Below are 22839 nucleotides of genomic sequence, written 5' to 3'. Positions count from 1 at the left end.
AGGCAACCTGTCAAAGATTTGAACTTGAATAAGATGACTAAGGTATAATTTATAAAAGGAGCACTTTCTCCATCCAACATTTTCAGAAAGCTGTGATTTAAAACAGGAATTTCCCAATATTTTGGTTGAGAAAAGGAGACCATTGCAAAAACCTGAAGTCACTGGAAAAGCATAATTTATGATTTGCACTACAGATAAATATAATCGAAACGGTCCAAGAAATACTGAAGAATTGACAACTGTAGTGACTCCACCTCAGAAGTGTAACTGCTGGATACCCCTCATGGTCACTGGGTAAATCCGTTGCCTGTTGTGGTACTGAGCCACACAAATCAAAATGGCCTAAGGTTCTGTTCTTAGTCTGTGATTTCAGCCAGGGATGTTAAAGTTGACCTCAGTATCCCGGGGTTACAGCTTGGGAAGGGAAAAATTAGAATGTGCCCCCCCTGCTCCACGATGTAGCATTGATAGGGGAGGATTGGGCACTGACCCTTACTGTCTAGGATCACAATAAAGATTGAGGTACCGGGAGGGGGGAATTTCTTGAGGAACTGTAGCCCAACCTGACTCCTTACACACTGCAGGGAGTGACTCCTTCAGCATTTCTCCCCGCTTTTTACTCCACACTCAGTGGACTGACTCTTTCACTAGCCTAACTGCTTAATATCTCTCCTTCCCTAGTCCTTTCGGCATTCTCCCAGGACTGACTCACTGGTGTATCTGTTTTATATCTTTTCCTGCAAACTCTCGGAGGTGACTTTCCAACCCGACTGAACTGTGTATCTCCCTGCCCCCGGTTCTTTGTAGGAGTGACCCGTTTACAGGTGGCTCCGGAGGCCCATTTCCTTCTGCGAACTCTCTCACTAGAAACGCCTTGCAAGTCTTTTCTGTCCTGGATTTTTGCTACAACACCTTAAAAAAAATGCTCAGTTTTTTTCGCCACCACGCGTGTTACTGAATATAGGGCTCGTCCTATTGGAGAAAACAAACTCCTCCTTTGCCACACTCGGATTGGTGACACAGCCCCTCCTTACAGGCAGTTGTGTGGGCAGCTGCGGTTCCTGGGTGGCTGCTCAGACTGTCACTCAGTGCCGGGGGCTGGCTGATAGACCTGGCGGCTGCCCGGCTCTCCGCCCCTAGCCAGCACTGTCCGCTATTTGAGTGTGTGGAAGTGAAGCCTGCTGGCAGATCCTGGGACCTAAAGCGTACAGATACGGCGACTTTGTTGCAACAACAACAAAAAAAAGAGCCCCTCAAAATCCAAGGCAGCGGCTGTCATCATGAGCTCCAAGCCGAGCCGCGCTCTCTGGATTATCTGCGGCTGTATATCTTTGCTCAGTACCATGCTCACACATCTGACGCAGGCTGCAAGAGAAGGTAAGAAACAGCAGAAAAAAGTCTTCCTCCTCCCCCTTTCCTGAAGATGCTGCTTGCCTGACCGATTCGCTACTTTGGGACGGGACAGCACAAGTGGGAAACCCCCGCCGCCGCCGTGGTCCCTTCAAAGCCCCGGCTCTGTCCCCTTCCCGGTAAAGGCAGCCGGAGCATCCAGCCAGGCTCCAGGTTCATGGGATAATATCACTGATCATATTGAGTTTCAATATGTTTTCAAAAATTACAGACACTGTGCACTTTTAGACCTCACTCCAGATTCTGTGTCTTTGGGAAACTACAAAGGGAGCACATACAGCAGTTTTACAAGGTAACGCGGATCAGCGGATCTCCGTCCACTATTATTATTCATTCATTTTTAATCTGTGAGTGTGTTAGCTGCCGATTGGAATGAATGCAGTGGGCAATGTGGAAAGCTTGATGCTTAAGCCTGATGATCAGGATGGCAGGGAGCGCTCCCACACTGCGATACATGGTGGCAGTGCCAGTTTCTGGAGCTTTTCACTTGCATCTCTGAATCGCGGAACCCACCGTAAAGGTGCAAATAGGGAATTGTATACGGCCAATACAGAATGTGTTAACACTAATGTCGGCACTTAAAGCCAAAACGGGAGTGCACTTGGGTGAAAGAAGTGTCGGTGGCGGAGTTTGAAGCCAACTGAGCAGCTCCGAGCTGTAAATACTGGGAGCTGCACTTAAAAAGTTTTTATTTGGAGGTTCTGGACTACATTTCCCCCGCGCCGTACAAAGAAAAATCGAAATGTTCCACGGAATTTGGAGCAGAAGTTGGTTTGATATTGTTGATTAAATGGGCTGGTGAGGGAGAGAACGTATTTTACAAACACCGATAATAATCTGGCACCACTATTGCTGAGTTCAGCCGCACAGCAGCCTGCCCACTCCTTTCAGATCCTACACTTTTCCTCCCAAATTCCTTCGCACTTGCCTTTCTCCGATCTCTCGTCACCCATGCGTACAAGTGTCGCAGTCTCAGTAACGGAATGCTCAGTCGAATAGATCACATACATTATAAACTTGTCTAAAGTTCGTGCTAGGCAGCTAGGACCAGAGCAGCAACGCGAGATAATAGACTATCTGCCCTAAGTGCCCTGGCGCTGGTGTCCTTAAGACAAAAGTGTAATGTAGATAAAAACCTGAAATTCTAACCATTGTGCACAAGTTTGAATGCGATGTATAGTGTCGAAAGGTAAATGGCAATTAGGAAAGTGTCCCAGGTAACCCGGCTCACCCCAGTTGCATCGCCTTGCTGGTCTTTGAAAGGGTTTTGCTCCCCAAGTTATCTCTAACATGAAATCTGCATTTTATTAATCGCCCTTACAGGAAAGATGTGCTGCGCTCGCGTATTTAGGCGTTGAGTAAAATCGAGATAAAAATGTACAACTTGTGCAAAAGACGTCTGATTTCCGATTTTGCATATGCATTTGCAGTTTGCTGCTCAGGATGTTTCAGGCGGCGCTTTCTCTGCTCTCTCGTGTGCTAGTTACCTGCAGCTTCTCCTCGCACTGGCTTACACCTGAAATGAGATACAGAGCTCTCGGCCACCCCACAGTAGCACGGCCTTCCTTCTAACTGGCCACACAGCGATCAGCAAACAGCTTCTCTTGTGAGCCAGTGAAAGTCCTTTTCCCCATACTCTCCCGATGGAGAGAGAAACTCGTTCAGTTCAGGCCAGTTTCATCCATTCGAAACCAGCTCTTGCCACCCCTGCATTGATCAGACAGAAAGAGATACCATGTACATTTAAGTAAATATAACTTTCTTCGAGAGGGAGACCGGGACAAAATTATTAGAAAAGGGAAATCAGTGGCTCAGAATTCGTATTGATTTGTATTTAGTGTGAATTTCTAAAGATGTCGGTATTAAAGCAGTTTTAAGGAAAATCACCTCAGTATTAACCTGACGACCTGAGCTCAGACATCCTCGTTTTTCACCACTTTACCAACGTCAAGTATTTTGTTTTCCGATTTTAATGATAATTTAGTGACATTGAAATAGGTAAACAGAAGGGCGGCAGTCGTTTTTTTAAAGTTCGTTCAGAGACTGTTTAAAATGCTTTGTGCCGCACCGTATGTAAAATATGTTTCAATGGGGAACGTCTGTGATAGACGCCGCTCGGACAACTGCTGCCAGACGCCAGAATCGGATTGCATTTCGATCTGACATGAATAACCACGTCTAATGGTCTCCCATAGCCCTGTTCCCAGAACAAGAATTGGCAGTGAATTCTCGTCAGAGAGAAAAGTTCAGTGAGCGAGCGGGGTCTCGGTTGAACCCGCTGGCTGTGCCCTCCCCCACCTCTCTTCCTGGAAATAAATACGGATGGCCAAATACACACTGTAGCGGCGACCAGGAATTTCTGTCCTCTATCGGGATCAACACAACGAGGCCCCGCAATATGGGACACCACTGTTTGGAGAGCATACGCACGAATTTACACCTTTAGTTCATGGGAGTGGTTATTTTCTTTTAAAATGTGATTAATAGTAGACGGAACGGAGAGAGAAAGTGGTTCTTTCCAATATCCAAAATTACGCTGTAAACGCGCGCATAGAATGCAGATTTTATAGACTCAATTTGAAATCAAACACGACCTTTTCAAATAATAGTTTAAATTGTCCTTGTTGAAACCAAAACAACTTTAATTGGCGGTCTGTGCATCGTCTGGGTAAATATTCTTTTTTAAGGGATATCCTTACAAATTGATCCAAAATAAACCTTTATTGTGTTTATGTAAGTAGGTGACTGCTGTTTTACTCTTTTTGTGTGATTCTTTTTTTTCTGGCAGTTATTTTGCTGGATTCCAAAGCACAGCAGACAGAGTTGGAGTGGATTTCCTTTCCTCCCGATGGGGTAAGTAAGTCTTCACGTCTCTAAACCCTTTTCAAATGACAATTATTCGCCAATGGCACAGAGCCCTAACCTCAACCCGGAGGACCATATTTGTATCCTTGCCTCCGGCTCTAAATTTCAAGTGGGCTTCGCTGCAATTCATTACAGAGTCCCTTTGTGTCCATAGCCCTGCCTCAATTAGCGAGTAGATCGACTGTTTAAAGTCAATTAGAACTAATCTAAAAGAGAATGTTATATTTTGTAACGTAGAGCAGCTAGTCATAAATCACACACTCCCAAGACTTAGACAGTTGAAGCGCCTCTATCTGGGACAAATGGAAATTTAATAAATAGCAATCAATGGATTTTCAATATACACGAACACACACACACACGCAAACCACTAATATCCTTCTTATTCCCAGTGTAATCTGTTGATTTCACCTTTGAGCTATTCTTTATCTCAGAAGTGAATGTGCATTTTTGTTTGCTTCTGGAAGATTTTGCTGTAGAACTGTACCTTTTTACATCAATTAATTAAACTATATTTCATATCAAATATATTTAATATTAAAAAATAAATTTATTTTTTAAAGTGGGTAAATATATTAATATACTGGCAAAATGTATAACAGGAACATATGTAGATGCACTTAAATAACTTGGAATTTTTGAAATGCATTCTAGATGATGAGACAAATAAACATTTCAGTTACTAGTGCTGGGTAGCATGCAACTGGACTATACCTACAGGCTGTTCAGAATTTATCGTAATTTTTTATACCTCTGATCGAATTATACCCTGTTTATACTGCCTCCTGTGGGTGGGTCTGGGAGAATTTCACTTTCACCCCAAGTCAACCCCATAGCCAGTTCCAGATCACAGGTGGGCTAGAATTTGCTTTATTCTCAAAATATCAGTGGTGTTTATAGGGTAATTTTGGAATTAGATTGCACCAGAAATGGAAAATATCATAGTTTGCAAATTGCCACATAAATGATGCATTAGATAATGATAACAATGGCTAGTTGCAGAGAACACCTCTTGTCAATTTGAATAATACTCTTTCTTTCTTTCAATTATGTGTTTATCCTTTTGATGCAAAGTAATTTAACAATTGTGTTGTATTCTTATATATACAAAATCCTGTGTGGCATTCTTCTTTAATATATTGGTCTGGATATGGTAAAGAAATTGAGAACATCTGATGTTAGTCATATGTTTTATTTCCCTTTTTTTAAACTTTACACTTCACTGGAAGTTCCTTTGCACAGTGCAACATTGCATTTCTCACCTTGTTGGGACCAGAGCTTGGGCATATTTGCAGCAAGGTCATGTAAGTCACGGAATATAACTTTCTGAGGTAACATCTCAAGCATACTAAAATAATTTGTTTTGATTAAATCAAGATGTATAACTCACTAGTATTGAAGAATTTTTGTCGATAGGGAGTGTTCCTATGTGTTTGAAAATTGCTCACACTGGTAAGAAAGCCAAAATGTTTAATTAATCCAGACAAATATGTGATGGCCCATGGCTAATAAATCAAACTGATAAAGATAGAAGATCACAGGATTGAACACATGGCAGTGCTGTGAATTAGACAGCAATTCACTGTTTTGTAATGCAGGAGGATTTGTTTTTGTTTGCATCAGCAACAAAAAACAAAACAAAAAGTATATAAAATAAAGAGTGGTGCTGTTTCATGATAATCAGTGGGACCAAACCTGCGTAATTATATTTCAATTGCCTTTGATGAATTTGACTTTTGTGCTCATTAAGATGAGACTTGTTACTGCTCGGAGTGAAACACGTTTTCACTTCTTGGTCCAATGTCAGCAGCAACCACTCCAAACTCAGGTAAATCATAGATAGAGTAACTCTGCCAAACAATATGCCTCAACCTGTTCACCGGAGTGCATTTTCTCACTTCTCACACCAGCTATCTTTCTAACTTCTCTCAGGCAATTTCCTGAACAGGGCATTTTTTATGCTCCACTGGACCGAGGACTCCCCCCACCACCCCCCCCCCCCCCTCCACTGTGGTTGACAGGGCACTCACCGTGTTTGGCCCATTTCCCGCACCTCCGCCCTCACCTTTTTCCCTCCCTCCCAGAGCCGCAATAGGGTTCCCCTTGTCCTCACTTTCCTCCCCACCAGCCTCCACATGCAAAGGATCATTCTCCGCCATTTCTGACAACTCCAGCGTGATGCCACTATCAAACGCATCTTTCCCTCTCTTCCCCTGTCAGCATTCCGAAGGGATCGTTTCCTCTGCGACACCCTGGTCCACTCCTTCATTACCCCCACCACCTCGTCCCCTTCCCATGGCACCTTCCCATGCAATCAGAGGAGATGTAATACCTGCACTTTTACCTCCTCTCTCCTCACCATCCAAGGCCCCAAACACTCCTTTCAGGCGAAGCAGCGATTTACTTGTACTTCTTTCAATTTAATATACTGTATTCGCTGCTCACAATGTGGTCTGCTCTATATTGGGGAGGCCAAACGCAGATTGGGTGACCATTTCGCGGAACATCTCCAATCAGTCCGAAAACATGACCTCGAGCTTCCTGTCGCTTGCCATTTCAACAGCCCCGCCCCCCCCCCCCCCCCCCCACCACTGCTCTCATGCCCACATCTCTGTCCTGGGCTTGCTGCAGTGTTCCAGTGAACATCAACGCCAGCTCAAGGAACAGCACCTCATTTACTGATTAGGCACACTACAGCCTGCTGGACTGAACATTGAGTTCAATAATTTTGGAGCATGATTGGACCCCTTTTTTATTAATATAATAAAAGCAAAATACTGCAGATGCTGGAAATCTGAAATAAAAGCAAGAAACGCTAGAAATACTCAGCAGGTCTGGCAGCATCTGTGGAGAGAGAAGCAGAGTTAACGTTTCAGGTCAGTGACGCTTCTTCAGAACCTTTTTTATTTTTAGTTTCACTTTTTTTTTTTCATTTTATTTTAGTTTGTTTCATCATTCAATTTTCTTTACCATGTGTCTGTCCACTGTTTTTTTTTCATGTTTGTGCTTTTGGCTAGGACTTTCATTATTCTGTCATTTAACACCCTCTCTGCACTAATGCTAACTCGTTCACCACACCATTAATACACTCTTTGCCTTTGCCCCATGACCTCCTTGTTAGTTATTCTCTGTGACCCTCTGTCCTATCAACACCTTCCCTTTTGTTCTCTTTTGCCCCACCCCCCCCCACTTTATTTGCTTAAAACCTGTTGCATTTCTAACATTTGCCAGTTCTGACAAAAGGACCTAAAACATTAACTTTGCTTCTCTCTCCACAGATGTTGCTAGACCTGCTGAGTATTTTCCAGCAGTTTTTGTTTTTATTTCAGATTTCCAGAATCTGCAATATTTTGCTTTCATTTTTTTATGCTCTGTGCTCATGTCCCTTAGGAACTGAGTTCAAATTCACCCAAGGTCATGCCATGTAGAATGCTTATAGCACAAAAAGAGGACATTTGTATCCCATCAGACTGGTCTACATTTAAATCCAGTTTCCAGAGATGAAAAGAAAATGTACCAACTGACTACAGCACAGGAACCCATGCACAATATTTGTATCTGACTAAAATTTGCTGGCTATTCCCAAGCCATACCATTTTCAGCATTTTTTCCTCATAACAATCATATTTCAAACTGCTGATGCTTTCAACAGGGATCATATAAAATCCTTGACTATTTCTGAGAAGTCAGAGCGAATGTACCCAATATGTAAGGACTTAATTCACCTGGCACTACAAAATAAGAAGGCAGAACTTTCACTTGGCTTGCGTACCCTGCAGTAAGTTATCCAGCAGAGGCTCTTTTGAGAGTCATGCAAATCTTGTGATATGGAATCTACAGAAGGACTTCAGTAACCGTGTGTTTGTCTGAGGTAAATGAATATCAATGGTTTGGACATTCCAGAAGTTGTCTGCACCATTACAGGGGGCTTTTCATAAATGGGATTTAGAAGGGATTGTTACTCAGCTCTTCAGAAAGGTTTCAGTTTATCTTTGAGGCAATCAGATAAAAAGGACTCTAGTTTGGCAAAAGGTGGTTGTATTGAGTGGCTTTGTTGTCTGAGCTTGTCTTTTTAGACTGTGTTTTAGTCAGAACATTCCTCTCTGCTTGCTCTGGTTCACATGACAGTCCTTAATGCAGTTACATTGCTCACTACCAACAGGTATTACGGTGCTGTCATTGTTCTTGGCTTGTCTGCTTTTCTTTAATTCGAGTCTCATTCAAATAATGTTCACTGTATAGGAGTAAAAGCAGTGCCAAATAAGGTCTCCATTTCTGTGGTTCAAGGAAAAAGGAAGTCATCAAGCAGGTATCCTGCAGAAACCAAGTAAAGATAAAACATGGATTAAGACTGTGTGTCTAATAGACCGCAGAATGTAATATTTATGACAGTTAGAGAAAATGAATTTGTTTGTGTATTTCATCTATGATATTGAATGTAAAAATACAACTAAAGCATGTCAGGCAATAATATGTTCCAACCCTACCAATACAAAAATAAAACAGATGCAAAAATAAACAGGTCATTGCCCAGGTGGGTCTAGTATTAACTGTCTTGCTTTTGAATTATATTAATGAAAATTAATCTTAAAATCTGCAGCTCCCACTTCCCTGGCCTATTAATAGCCATGATTAAAATATATATTTTTTGCAAATTACTTTATTGTCTATTTAAGTTGCCATAATTATTTCCTACAAGTATTTTTTCTGATTAATGATGTTACATACATTTTAATTTAACAGCTCTACCAGCTGTTAGACACGTTTGTAAAAACACATCATCAACTTGTCAGTTCTGAATTCATGAAACTGGAAATTGACAATTAACCCACTGAGAAGGGAATTCTGCAGACTGCCCTTACATTTCTAGAATAATAACCTTTTCAATTGCCCACTGTGTTGTACGCTTACTTGAAAAACAAATGGAAGCATAAGGTCTACGCATTGGAATCGACACAGATGGGTGTAAAATCAGGCCCGGTGCAAATAAAATGAGGTAATCTGTGTATTGCAGGGCAGAGAGAGTTAATGGAAATTTAGGATAGGCACATCCTCGGAACAGGAGAAATTAAATCTGCAGTGATTCATAAATTAACTTCTCTCCTGGTGCAGCTATACATTACAGAAGTTTAACTGTGAGAACGAATGTGCCATATCTTCTCATTTTATAAGACATGTTTTTTTCCAGCAGGGTTCCATGTTCGAAAGTGTGTGGTTTGTGCACTTGTACCACTCTTTTCTCTGTGTGATTGGTGGAAACCAATGAACAGCTTTGTAAACATGCAAGCCATACACTCATCAACATTGATCTCAATCAGAAAATGTCTGAAAATGTGACTTCGGGACATGATTAAAAAACTAAAGTGCAGTTTGGCCTCTTTGGGCTGGATTTTATGGGCCTCCTTGAGGTGGGATCAGAGGTGGGGGGTGGGGGGGGGGGGGAGGTGGTGGAAGACCTGTCACTGCCCCATCTCCAAGCGATTTTGCTGGGGACGGAATAGGCTGAGACCTAATTGAAGCCCTTAAGTGGCCTATTAACAACCGTTGAAGGGCCTCTTCCCTCCGTCACGGGATCTAACCAATGGCCCTGTGGTTGGCCGGCAGCTCTTGGAGGCAGGATCCCTGTCTTTAAAGAGACGGGGATCTGGACATGGGACACTTAAAGTAGCAAAACGACGGAGGATCGCTCCAGGGTGGGAGGTGGGGGTGCATGAGAAGGCCTAGGCGGGGATCCCCCTGCCTTTTTGACCTGGTGGCTGGAGCCCTGCCTCCTCCACAAAACCCAGCCCTTTGTTTCCAGTTATGCCTGAAAAGGAAATAATTATGATGCTTTTTCAGGCTGCAGTTAGAGGGAAGTTAATGAACCTTGAATCTGTTGTACTTGATAGATTCATCTAGCCAGGGTTCAGTCCATGTTAATATACTGTAAAATTAAAAATAAAAGCACTTTATCTGTCCTCTACTTTCTGAGATAAAAGGATTAAAATTTTGTTCTAAAGACCATGCATATCTTTCAAATGGTCCATTTTGTTTCCTGCCTGTCTTCTTGACAAATTTCTTTGCCAGCTTTTGTCTTCCCCTCCCCTTCTGAAAATATCAAGGTGAATTTTCCTCTTTGCAGTACATAGGAATAGGTGCTCTGTGATTAAGTGAGGGAAGGGCTTAGCCCTGTTATATCAGGTTTCTGTGCCCACTGATCTGTTCCAGAAGTTCCTCAGGCATGGCTATCAATGGGCCAGTTGCAGGTGCAAAGCTACCATTTTAATATGGTGGGAGGGGCCTTGCTGATATCCCCACTCACTTACTGCGTTACGCAATCATTGAGAGCCCCTTTGAAGAAACCCGGTGTCAGGGCCTGCTCTGACACCCTGTGCTGCCTCAAGGGCAGGCTGAAGATCAAAGAACCCAAACAGACACCAAAAGATTTCCAATTTTTGACCACCCCTCCCCAGTCTATCACAATTGCAGCTGTGCTTCAATTTCTTCCCTGGTTTTCTAATGCAAGGCCAAGTTAACAGTGAAATCTTACCATGCAAATAGCCATACAGGAAATCACATGATCCCCTTCTCTGACAGGCGCAGTGCACCCTTGCATGTCTGTCAGGCACCCAGCAGACATCATTGATGACTATTGGTTTCGTCAACATCATGTTAAATTTCCATTGGCACAGGTTGCTCTTTTAGTATCTTGTTCAAGTGGCCGTTATTTATAGGTGAGGCTTGATAGTGTGTGTTAAGTGCTTCAGCTGCTTAGCACATGACGGTCAGACTCAATCCTGTTGGTGTTTGACCTCCACGTATGCATTTCTAATATAGAGCTTCAACTAGGAACCCAGTATAATTAGCCTCACCTTAGACAAGAGGTACTAAGGTCAACTGTAGCACCTCAGGCACTACCAAACTGATCGTTAGCTAATTGAACATAAACTGCAGATCCAGCTTAGGTCCTCACTGGTCTGCATTGAGCAGCAGCTCATTGGATAAAGTCACCTAACCATTGGTGGAGACGATTCTTGTTTTATAAATTGCACAGCAGTACACCTTCAAATAATCAGTATTCCAAAATAAAGTAAGTTGTACAGTATATGGGTAGATCTGATAATCTAGGTCCAGGTTACTGCATTGTCGAGCAGCAGTTAACTGTCCTTGTTTGACACAGATGTTTGATGTGGAGAATAGAATATGCTTGCTGAAAGGGAGTGACAGTCAGTTGATGTGCTAGAAAGGAAATTCTTCTTGATGCTTTGACCAAAAAACTTGGATAAATGTTCAGGGTATAGACATTTTAGGGTCCTATTAAAAATTTGTAATTCCGGTGTATAGCATTCCATGCTGGAAACTCAGATTGGGAATTTGGCACAAAGGCCAGTTGGCCCTGCAGGAACTTCCACCAACTAAAATTAGTACTGGGAAAATTTTATGGGCCAATTTGTAATAGATCCCAGTCAATGTTGTCAGACTGTTAGTTGAATTACCATGATATAGATTTATCCTAATGCTTCTTTAAATGAACGGCACCATCCCATAGGCAGGGTGTAAAAGGACTCAATATTAGTATTGCCTAGTAGAGTCTCAAGTGACATTGCTTTATTGAAATTGCGTCATCAGTTATGCATTTTTTGTTGGAAACTAGAGATATTGTTGGACTGTTTGGCATGTGTGGCTTTTATCTGGAAGCTTTTGCGTAATGACTCCACTTTTGAAACCATTCAGAAAATATTGCTTGTAAACTTTGCATCTCCAATACTGCAAAGCTCCCTAACCTGAAACTCTCTGTTTGGTCAAGGACAGAAGAGAATTTATAATATTCCACAGTGCAACAGCTACTCCTGATTTTAATCCTTTTCAAGGGCTCTTGTGTGAATTTTTTTTAATGTTTCAAAATGCAGTTTTTACAAACGAACAAACAAAAAATGTATTTTTGGGGCTTTTTGGTCTCAGTTTATTGTTATGCCATGGTAAGGTTACATCTTACACTGTTGTCTTTCAGTGGGAAGAGATCAGCGGAGTAGATGAGAACTACATTCCCATCCGCACGTACCAGGTGTGCAGAGTAATGGAACCTAATCAGAACAACTGGCTGCGGACTAACTGGATTGCAAGAGGCAATGCTCAGAGGATATTTGTGGAGGTGAAGTTTACCCTGAGGGATTGTAATAGCATTCCAGGAGTCCTGGGGACATGCAAGGAGACATTTAACCTATATTACTTTGAGAGTGACTCAGATGCTGGCAGGACCATTAAGGAGAGTCAGTACCTCAAAATAGATACAATTGCAGCTGATGAAAGTTTTACTCAAGGGGACCTTGGGGAGCGTGTAATGAAGCTTAACACAGAGGTGCGAGAAATCGGGCCTTTGAAGAGAAAGGGATTCTACTTGGCTTTCCAGGATGTGGGTGCTTGCATTGCTCTGGTGTCTGTGCGTGTTTACTATAAGAAGTGTTGGTCAATTGTGGAAAATTTGGCAGTTTTCCCAGACACAGTGACAGGGTCTGAGTTTTCATCCCTGGTGGAGGTGCGTGGAACTTGTGTCAGTGATGCAGAAGAGGAAACAGAAAACCCTCCTAAGATGCACTGCAGTGCAGAGGGTGAGTGGCTGGTGCCCATTGGCAAGTGCATCTGCAAAGCAGGATTTCAGCAGAAAGGGGATGAATGTGAGGGTAAGTGCTCCATTTTACATAGAAATGGTACACTTGTAATTTATCAAAGCTATTTATAAATAAGGCCTGAGGCCCTATCTCCAGAGATTAAATGTTACAAAAAATGAAGATGAAACAAGGGAATTTTCTAAGAAACAATCTTAAGCTTTTGGATTGTTGTACATAATTCCTAAACCAATACTCAAGTTGTTGGACTGCTTGATTCCAAACAAGAAGTTATTTGTGCATGATAGTTCTAGGTCTGAATGTCATACAAATTCATCTGCTTCTGTGAAATGACTTTTATTAGTTTTCGGCCAGGCCACTAAATAGAGCACCCCATGGAATTGGATCAGGCAGAGGTTAATTCTGAGACTCCAGCCTTTCTTGTGTTGTGCTTTCTGCTTCTGTTCTTGACAGTTTATAGAGAATTGCATGACCATATCAATCCCCTAAACCCTAAGCAACGGGCAATACTATATTAGTGTGCGGATAGAAAGTGGAGAAAAGCGATGTAAAAATTAAAAGTACTTTTTAAAAAATTCAACATAAAAACATTTCAGGCTTCACTTTTTAACTTAGTAGAATCCCTGTGAATAATTGTGCTCCTGGTCTCAAGCTCCGCACTAGATTTTTCCAGTTCCAGCAGCCCATCAGGTCATTTTCTTATATCTAACATTGAACTAAAGGCTGTGGCAAAATGATGTTGCCAAACTTGACCAGTGTTAAAGATATTTAAATGTTTACAGCCAGGATTGATGGGAGAAACACGCATGGCTTCCACGTGCCGATTTCTGGTTCCTGCCAATCATACAGCAGGAACTAAGGGAGACGAGCACAGGGCAGTGCTATGTGTCCACAAAAAATTGTCTGCTTCCTGATGTCAGCCCCACACTGAAAACTGAAAAATAATCTTCAATACAAATCGAGGTTGAATGGAACACCAATTCTTCTCAAAGATAAGCTTTTTTAGCTTGTACCTAATAAAACTGCCACTTTGAGGCACTGCAGATTTAATGTTGCTTAGAAGGAACAATAAATTTCCAATGATTTGAACTCAAAGCAGATAGTAACAGCACTGATAATATAAACATAATCACCATCGATATTCACTGCAAAATGTTGCATCTGTAGATTAAACACATACCTCTTGAGAAAAACTGTTAGCTTTCACTTTAAGGAATTATGTATAATCCGGATAGAGGGGCAATTATTTCTTAAACCATTATGTCTTATTTTAAGGATTGTGTGCTATGGCAGTGCTTCCATGTGATGCCTATTCAGTATATTGGTACCACGACACTTGGTGGGGTTATACATTTTCACTGGATATTTGGTCAAATTTTGTGGTCTGTACACATTTAAGAAAGACAAATTTCTGGCTGTCCATGGACCTAACTAAAAAAAAAGCTTCAAACGTTATGTATTGAATGTGTAAAATTCTTAGAAAAGTATTCACTGTAATCCTACAGAAAGAAATAATGTGCTGGGACTTATGGATGCAGAAATGCTACTGGCGTCCACCAGGAATACATTCCAACCAGTTTCCTATATGTCCTTCAATTGCCTGTAATGAGCTTCCATTCACAACAATATGGTTGAATTCTTTTGATTTATTGGCACATGGGGTGCGGCAGTGAGGGGGAGGGCTAAGATTTTCAAGTTGTGCCCAAAACGAGCGTTGAGTGCATGGGGCATCTGTTGGCCTCAGCCAAAGCCTTGGTCAGGAGGTCTGAACCATTTTCAGGGTTGGGCCTCAGTTGATTCCTCAGTGTCAGCTGTGACTCAGTTGGCAGCACTCTTGCGTCTGAGTCAGAAGGTTTAAGCCCCAGTCCAGAGATTCAAGCACTTAATCTAGGCTGACAGTCCAATGTAATCCTGAGGAAGTGCTGCACTGTTGGCTTGCTGTCTTGTAGATGAGATGTTAAACCGAGTGTCCCTCTGTTATCTCAGGTGGGTGTAAAAGATTCCATGGCACTATTCTGAAGAAGCACAGAGGACTTATCCCTAGTGTCCTGGCCAATATTTATTCCTCAATTAATATCACAAAAAACAATTATTTGGTCATTATCACATTGCAGTTTGTGGGAGCTTGCTGTGTGCACATTGGCTGCTGCATTTCCCACATTACAACAGTGACAACACTTCAAAGACCTTCATTGGCTGTCAAGCACTTTGCAAAGTTCTGAGGTCACAAAAGGCACTATATAAATGCACATTTTTAAAGAATTCAGCCAGTGAGCAGTGGGTCTGCTGTAGCTTACTGATTTCAGAAGTTTAAAATTGATTGATTCCTTCATCGATCTGGCTGAAGGTTGGGCTTGCGGGTGGAGGGTGGGTGCGGGTGTGGAGCTGATCCTTGAGTGGGGAGGGGGTTGGTGAGAACAGGCTGGTAACAGGCCATAAGATTCATGCTCCTCCTGGTCCTATAATTTAAAAAAAAGAAATCTTACACTTTTCAGAATGGCCTGACGTGGTCCATTAAAGGACAGCCAATTCTGCACAGCAAACAACAATGAGATAATGAGAAGATAGTGATAATAAAAACAAGAAATGCTGGAATCACTCAGCAGGTCTGGCAGCATCTGTGAAAAGAGAAGCAGAGTTAACGTTTCGGGTCAGTGACCCTTCTTCGGTTGAGAAGATAGTGATGTTAGTTTAGGGATAGATCATGACCAGGACAGATGTTAAAGATCCCATAGTGCTATTTTGAGGAAGAACATGGGATTCTCTGTGATTCCCAGTCAATATTCTTTTCTCAGTCAACATCACTAAAACCAGATTAACAGGCCATTCATGATGATTACAAGATTGGTGTGTAAAATGGCTGCAGCAATTGCCTGCATAGCGGTGGTCACAGCATGTTAAACTAATTACGTGTGAAGTCATTCTGAGAGATGTGACAGGATGCTTTAGAAATGTAGGACCCTCTTTGTTTACTTTTAAAACAAAATCTACCATGTACTTGGGTCGAGGCAGCTGGGTTGAAAGTCTGCTGGCTGTAAGTGCCTGACACAAGTTTGGGCAGTTTTAAAGCAGTTCTTATTGGTAATGGGCCCACTGCACAAAACTGCCCTTATTGCCAGAAAATTTGGCACTAAGTTCGCAATCTTGCTCGAGAGAAGCCAGAGAATGGCTGGTCTAGTGATGAAGAAATGCCATATTAGTGTAGTTGAGACCGCTGTCCTGTGGTTGGGACTAAGGAACGTTGCCTGGGAATTTCCTCAAGAGAGCTATTCCTGGTCCGTTTCTGTAACCTTGCTGGAAGTGCGCTGGAAATCCCTCTTACATGTGGAAACAAGGGGCTATATTTTAACTCATTCAAAATCCTTCCACGGGCACAGAGTTAAAATTGGGCCCAAAATTTTCTGGCAAAGTTATAGCAGTGGAGAGGGAGCAACTGTGAGGAAATTTACAGTCATTGAATAGAGTAGCAAGCTAACTTTCTATCTAATTATACCGCATCGAACTTAGAAGTACCTGATGCTGACACTAAGTGCTCAAAATGGACATTATGCGACAAACTAGTACTCGTATTCTTCAATAAAAGCAAAATACTGCGGATGCTGGAAATCTGAAACAAAAACAAGAAATGCTGGAATCACTCAGCAGGTCTGGCAGCATCTGTGGAAAGAGAAGCAGAAACAACGTTTCAGGTCAGTGACCCTTCTTCGGAACTTCCGAAGAAGGGTCACTGACCCGAAACGTTAACTCTGCTTCTCTTTCCACAGATGCTGCCAGACCTGCTGAGTGATTCCAGCATTTCTTGTTTTTGACTCGTATTCTTCACCTTGGTTCTCAGAAACTCTGATTTAAAAATAAATTGGAATTATTTGGGAGATATTGGCTGGGATTTCTCCACTGCCAGGGCCAGAAGTGGGGTGTGGAGCATGGCGGGGGTTGTGATCCAATTAAGTGGCAGCCGCTGGGCTTGCTGTCCAACTAAGCATGGCAGCCTGCCCCCAAGAGCTGCTGGCCCAATCAGAGAGCTAGAAGCTCAGCAGCCTTAGTAACCCCACCAGGAGCCAAGGCCATTGTTGGGGCTGTTGCTGGAGAAAGAGAACTCAGCGACGCAGGTGAGTGGGTCTAGGGGTCATCAGGCAGGCAATGACAACGATGGAGGTGGGTGGGGCATGGATGCTGAGGACAGGTGGCGTCGATGCCACGGGGTGGCAACTGTCTTTGTGAGCCAAAGAGTGCTTAAAAAGGAGGCCACCCCACTTCCACCTCCTGAGCCCTCTGGTAGGCCGCCAGGGTTTACCTGGTGGTCTCCCCACATGGCAGAGGACTTCTCCCACCCATTCGCTGATAAAATGCCAGCAGAGGCAGGAAGAGACCCTCAATTGGCCACTTAAGTGCGGGCCGTCTGCCATCTTTCCCACCCCTGTCAAAATGGTATGGCAGCAGGAAGGCCTTTCTGCCACCACTTTGGCAGCCTTTCTGCCTCCAACCCCATTCTTAAAGGGCCGGGCCATTGACAATACCAAGGAATGAAATGAGAGCTGGTACAATGTGGGATTGATGTGTATTGATGCAGAGTTGTGACACCAATGCTTGATTGCCTCATCTCTGTTGCATTCTTGGGCAGGATTTTGGTTTCGGGTCGGGAGCCCAACGCCAGGGTCAAATGGGGTCACAGTCCTGCACTGTGTAGGAAACAATCACCCGGCAGTGATTTTCCCCAAATTGGCCAGTTGGTAGTCTGAGGGTGGGCTCACTGTCCAATTAAGAATGATGGGTGGGCTCTTAAAGATGGAGGGCCAATAGGAGGCCCTCCAGCTCAAAAGGAGCTGCAGCCTGCAGAGAGAGAGAGAGAGAAAGAGAGAGAGAGAGAGAGGGCGCCTCCATCTTGAGGCATTCTCACAGCAACTTTTAAAAGTAATAATTTTAAAAATGGCTACAACAAGTGGGGCACCATTGTTGGGGGTGAAACCACCAGGAGGCCGCCTCCAGGCAGTTGGCTTAGTTCATGAAGCCTTGGGTGGATGGGTGGGGGGTGGGGTGGGCTGCAAGCTGACTGGAAAATTCCAGTAGCCCTTCCAGTAACTGATCCCACTTTCAAATAAATGGCCCGGGGACGGGATCATACCAGCGAACTGGCATGCAGGCAGCAGCATGAGTTTTCTCGTTGGCCTGCCTCCATAGGGGTGAAAATCCTGTCCCTAGTCTCAGCTGTGTCAATGAGGAGAATGCTAAGTGAGTTGGAGACTTGCTCATGAGATGTGAATGAAAATTGGAGGCAGAATCTTTGTCAGGTTACGCACATATACTTTTCAGCATTGTAACTGATGCCTGCCTGGGAGCTGATCACCTGTTTTGTTCTCTGTTCGCAGAGGGAGTATGACCTAGGAGGAAGCAGTAAGGGAATAAGGGAAGACTTATCATAGAGAAAACAAGATATTCCAGAATTTCCTGGATTGCATTTCATGTAGAAATCATGCCACTATTTATGCCAGTTTCTAGCTAATCTTGCCATTGGGAACTTATGACCAAATTTCGTGAGACATACATTTGTATATGCCAAAATGTAGAGACAAGCATAAAACCACCATATGCAATTGGAGCCTGAGGAAAGTGTGGAACATACACGATCTTCCTTCTTTAAGTTCCTCTTTTATCTTATTGATGTTACGCAAGTTAAATCTAGCAGCCATATACGTGTTCATGAACATCTTAAGAGAACGCTTTTCTCTTTTAATGTAGCATATTCTGATGCAAATTAAACAGCATTCAACATTATGAAAAATGCAGTGCAATTCTTATTAAGAAGAATTTTTTTTAAATTGCTGTAAAACACTAAAAATAATTTTGATTTCCTGTGATAGTGTAACATGGGTGATAGTGAAATGGCAACCAGTTTTACAGCTGTGTCAGTTAACCAGCTGGTGTTTCGGCGGGCATAACTCAAACTGCTCTAATGATCGAAGAAATTCACGTGTAGCGATGATTTGGCATATAACCCTCATAAATCAGTTACGTGTGTATTTCCTAAGAAAAGAATGGCGCAACTCTGCTCTAATGCCATAGTTACACTGCAACCTTCCAAGAAGTTCTGGACCATTGACCTCTTTCACCCCATGTTTAAGCTAGACAGTTTCTGCAGTTTCCACATTGAATGCAGCAAGCAGCACATGAGGAATTAATAAATAGCATGCCTCATTGAGTTTAGTCAGACATGTCTGCAGTATATCATACAGGGAGGTGAATTTATTTTAAGTACGTGATACTGTTTAAAATAAACGTATAGTTAATTATGCAAACCTGACTTTAAAGATAAAGATAAACATAAAATACTTAGGCTGCCTTGTTTTGCTGAATGGACTAGTATTGCTACTACTGTGTTGTTCCTGTTGGGTTCATATTTTTTGGACTGTGCTTAGAATAATATCCTCACAGACAATAATGACAACAGCAGCCACCATAAAACGTGCTACTACAATGTTAGGTCCTTGGAACCACTGTTCCAGCTGCACAATAACCAAAGTCTTCATTTCAGTGCATCTGTGATCTGTGGACCAACATCTCTCCTGTACTGCTCCCTTGTCGGTGAGTCACAATGTGGGAACCTGATTGTGGTACTTCAGCCATTTACAATAATGTAATTAACAAAGGTGTTGAAATTAAAAAAATATTATACTTGCTTAGTTTACAAGCAACTTAGCAGTCTTAGTTTAGTCTTCTTTTCGCTTCTGACCTGGCATCTTTTAACATAATATGCTTGGCACTTTTGATTTGCTAAATCGTAATTCTTCCAGACTTACTGATGGTGAATATAGTTACATCACACCACTGCTTCCTCTTTTTTTCTCAGTTGTTTCTAAAAAGAACAGAAAGAATCTTTTTTGGGTGAACTGTTTTGATGGTTCTGTTGTTAAGTGCTCCACTTGGTTTATTACTGAACCACACAGATTTGGAAGGCCGTAAGGCTGAAGTGTGGCCTGCGGTGAGTTCACGAATCTCAGTTGGGCAGCAGTGGGAGTACAATAGTATCCTGGGCTCCCAATTATCAGCTCATTGAATTTATGCTCAGTGGAACATGCACAGGTATGGACATCACACCAGGTCAGGATTGGGTTTGTCTGTTTGGACTCACTGTCTAGGTTTACATATGAAGATTGGTAAGAAGTGAAAGATAGTGAAGGGATGCTGGTGCCTGTACAATGGTATTGAATGGTATTGCATCTTGAGCCATCACCTCCACGAGCAGAAGGGAGTAATCGGATAAAAATAAAGAAGCTGTGTGTTCTAATTGGACTTTTGTGTAAATGATTTTAATAACCCAGTGCTGTTAATTTAAAACTACAGTTTTGTTGACATTAGTATTATTACAGAGGAATGTTGTCTTTGCACTTGAGTGTAGCAGTGTGTATGTGCAAGTGCACTTTTTATCCTTGGCACCAATCCAAGACAATCATTTGTGGAATACGCTATTCTGGAAGCAAGCCAACATCTTGTTTACAGCAATTCTTTCTTTCAGTAATCCTGTTAACTTTTGGTAATGCATAAAAGCACCAACTGGGGAATGACAACCCCTTTTGGGGTCTGTGTGTAGCCAATACTGAAAGAGTGCTTGCAAGATAATGGGGTGGACCAACTGTGCGAAGGCGAAAGGCTCTTGGGGGTGAATTGGTTATATTACTTAATGAATTCAGAAGTCGTTGTGATCCATTTAATCTTCCCTATTAAAGGGATGTTTTCACCCTGCAAAATGTTCTTCAAGACCTTTCAAAATGTTGGTAGCTGCGCAATGTGTGTACAATGGCATGATCAGAGCCATGTGATCTTATTTCATTTGCCTGAGATTAACAATGAGCTATTACCTTTTTTAAAAATGCTGTAGTACAGCAGATGTAACTGTTGCTGCAACATGAGTCTACTGGGGAGACAGTTTAGTTGAGTATTCAGAGCAGACCTTTTTCCGAACATTTCAGGACCTGTGACCTGCCAAATATGATAATATTGCTCTGTTAAATGTGTTAATTCCCTTAATTTTAGGCACTGCTTTGAGATGCATTCAATGTTGTGAAGCATTGGTACTTCAATCAGTCACTGTGTCTTGGACTGTTGGCTGGGGCTTGGCATGCATTCTCTACCTTTATGAAAAATGGGAGAAGAATAGAAAGACTTTTTTATTAAAAGGACCAGTTTAAAAGAAACTGAACACTGACATATTTATTTTGCCATAAATAAACCACAAAAGTTTCCATTTTATCACAGTGGGAGGATCATTGATCAGTCCTGAGTCTTGTTGAAAATGGCAGGAGTTTTAAGTTGCTATTTCTTTTTTCATTTGCCTGATAGCCTGATGTTTTCCTTGTACACAGCACTTAAGAGGCTTTGTAGATTACTATTAGTGAGACTTCAGTGCTGTCGTTTGATTTTTCTCCCTGAAGTATGTAACATTGACAAGCTGCCAGCTCCCCCCGTTGAAGGTTTTATCGAATCAAGTAAATCTTGAATCGTTCCTCCTCAGCAGCAGGGGTGAGGAGTATGCCGTTGTGAAGTACAGAGCCTTTAGAAAGTTCTACTTCAAGAGAACATTTCAGCTCAGGAAAAAGAAAGTAATAAATGGTGAAGAAAAAAAACTCTATAAAAACAGCAAGGCTCTCCTAATTGAAAAGCTGCAGGGCCCGTTTTCTTGAACTTGTATCATTAAGTACCTTGGGGGTGGGGTGGGGGTGGTATTGGATTAAATTCAGGCTCGTCAAATTGCATGAGTTTAGTTTGATATGATATATAGATATACTGTTATTAAATGTAAGCAGCTCCATTCCTTAAATGGCCTTAGCAATTTATATGTGATCATAAATTTTACTCTTAACCTTTATTTAATATTGACATACCTACTTAAAGCATATTTCACAATTCCTTAATGTTTATTATCACGTTCTCCAGTTGTTTTGTTTAAATATTGTATTATAGTCACTTTCTTATCTGACCTCCACTCAGGCTTGCTTCAACTTGAATTATAAATCTGCTATCAGCAGTTTCTCATTTGAAACTTCTCAAGTTCTTAAGAAAAATAACGTAAAATTGACAATATGACTTTCTGGCTCTTCTGTGGGATGAGAAGGTAGCACCTTATGGGAGTGGAGAAGGTTAGACATTAAGCTCATTGTGCTGCTTGATCTGCTGTGTGCATCCAGCATTTTCTCCACTTATTTCAGTTTTCCTTCATCTGCCATATTTTGTTTTATGATGAACAGCAAAATCAGATATTCAGTTTCCCAAGCCCCTCCAATATCATTTGTTGGATGCATTCTCCACTTAGTGGCAAAATTTTAAAGGGCATGAATAATTTTGGTATTAGTTATTTCAGGAGGGATTGGGTGATACAATGAGTACAGAGCATTTTCCCTGACTGGTCTTCCTCTGCTTGCCTACACATCACCCTTTCCCTTTAATGGACTGGCGAGCCTAGAAGCAGAAGATCCCAGCTTTTAATTTAGGAACATAGGTTCAGATCCAGCTGAAATCAATGGAATTGAGGACTTCTCTTCGTGCACTTCTATGTGAGATGAGTTTGGGCAGCCTCAACAAACTTCCCAGTTGGCACAGGCCACACAGCACAAAATGAGCCACATAATAATAATGCAAAATTTGCATTTGCATAAGCTATTTCTCATGGCAAAGTGTCTCAAAGTACAAGGAATTACTTTTTGAATTGCTGTTGGCATAAATTTTACACCCTTACCTGGTAAAGCAGCAAGATTGGCTGGTTCAAAAATGGAAACTGTCACATTAGTGCTGTTGGGGTTCAATTTTGCAGTTGGATTAAAGCATGTCATTGGACAGAGATTGTTGTAGACAGATTTGCTCTGCATTGAACCACGCAGTATCTGAAGTGGAGTGCATGCATGCAATTTCTGGGACAGAGTACGTGATTGTCCTAGTAGTTCTCTAAATTTACGAAGGTGTTCAACAG

General features: G+C 42.1%; 1 protein-coding gene across 10 annotated transcripts in view; it reads left to right on the top strand.

Annotated features, from left to right (window-relative positions):
* The first annotated feature begins 1100 nt into the window (after window positions 1–1100).
* The window catches only part of epha7 (eph receptor A7), a 280108-nt gene continuing 258369 nt past the window's right edge, over window positions 1101–22839 (top strand). For all 10 annotated transcript variants that reach the window (XM_068025795.1, XM_068025783.1, XM_068025782.1 and 7 more), the window contains exons 1-3: window positions 1101–1377; window positions 4199–4263; window positions 12266–12935. In XM_068025795.1, coding sequence (XP_067881896.1) covers window positions 1281–1377; window positions 4199–4263; window positions 12266–12935 — 832 coding nt within the window. In that variant the 5' untranslated portion in view covers window positions 1101–1280. The remainder of the gene's footprint in view (window positions 1378–4198; window positions 4264–12265; window positions 12936–22839) is intronic.

Source organism: Heterodontus francisci, chromosome 3 (assembly GCF_036365525.1).
Source record: "Heterodontus francisci isolate sHetFra1 chromosome 3, sHetFra1.hap1, whole genome shotgun sequence".
In the NCBI taxonomy this organism is placed as follows: domain Eukaryota; kingdom Metazoa; phylum Chordata; class Chondrichthyes; order Heterodontiformes; family Heterodontidae; genus Heterodontus; species Heterodontus francisci.
The sequence above is the reverse complement of the archived record's forward strand: the minus strand, read 5'-3'. Positions and strand labels throughout refer to the sequence as shown.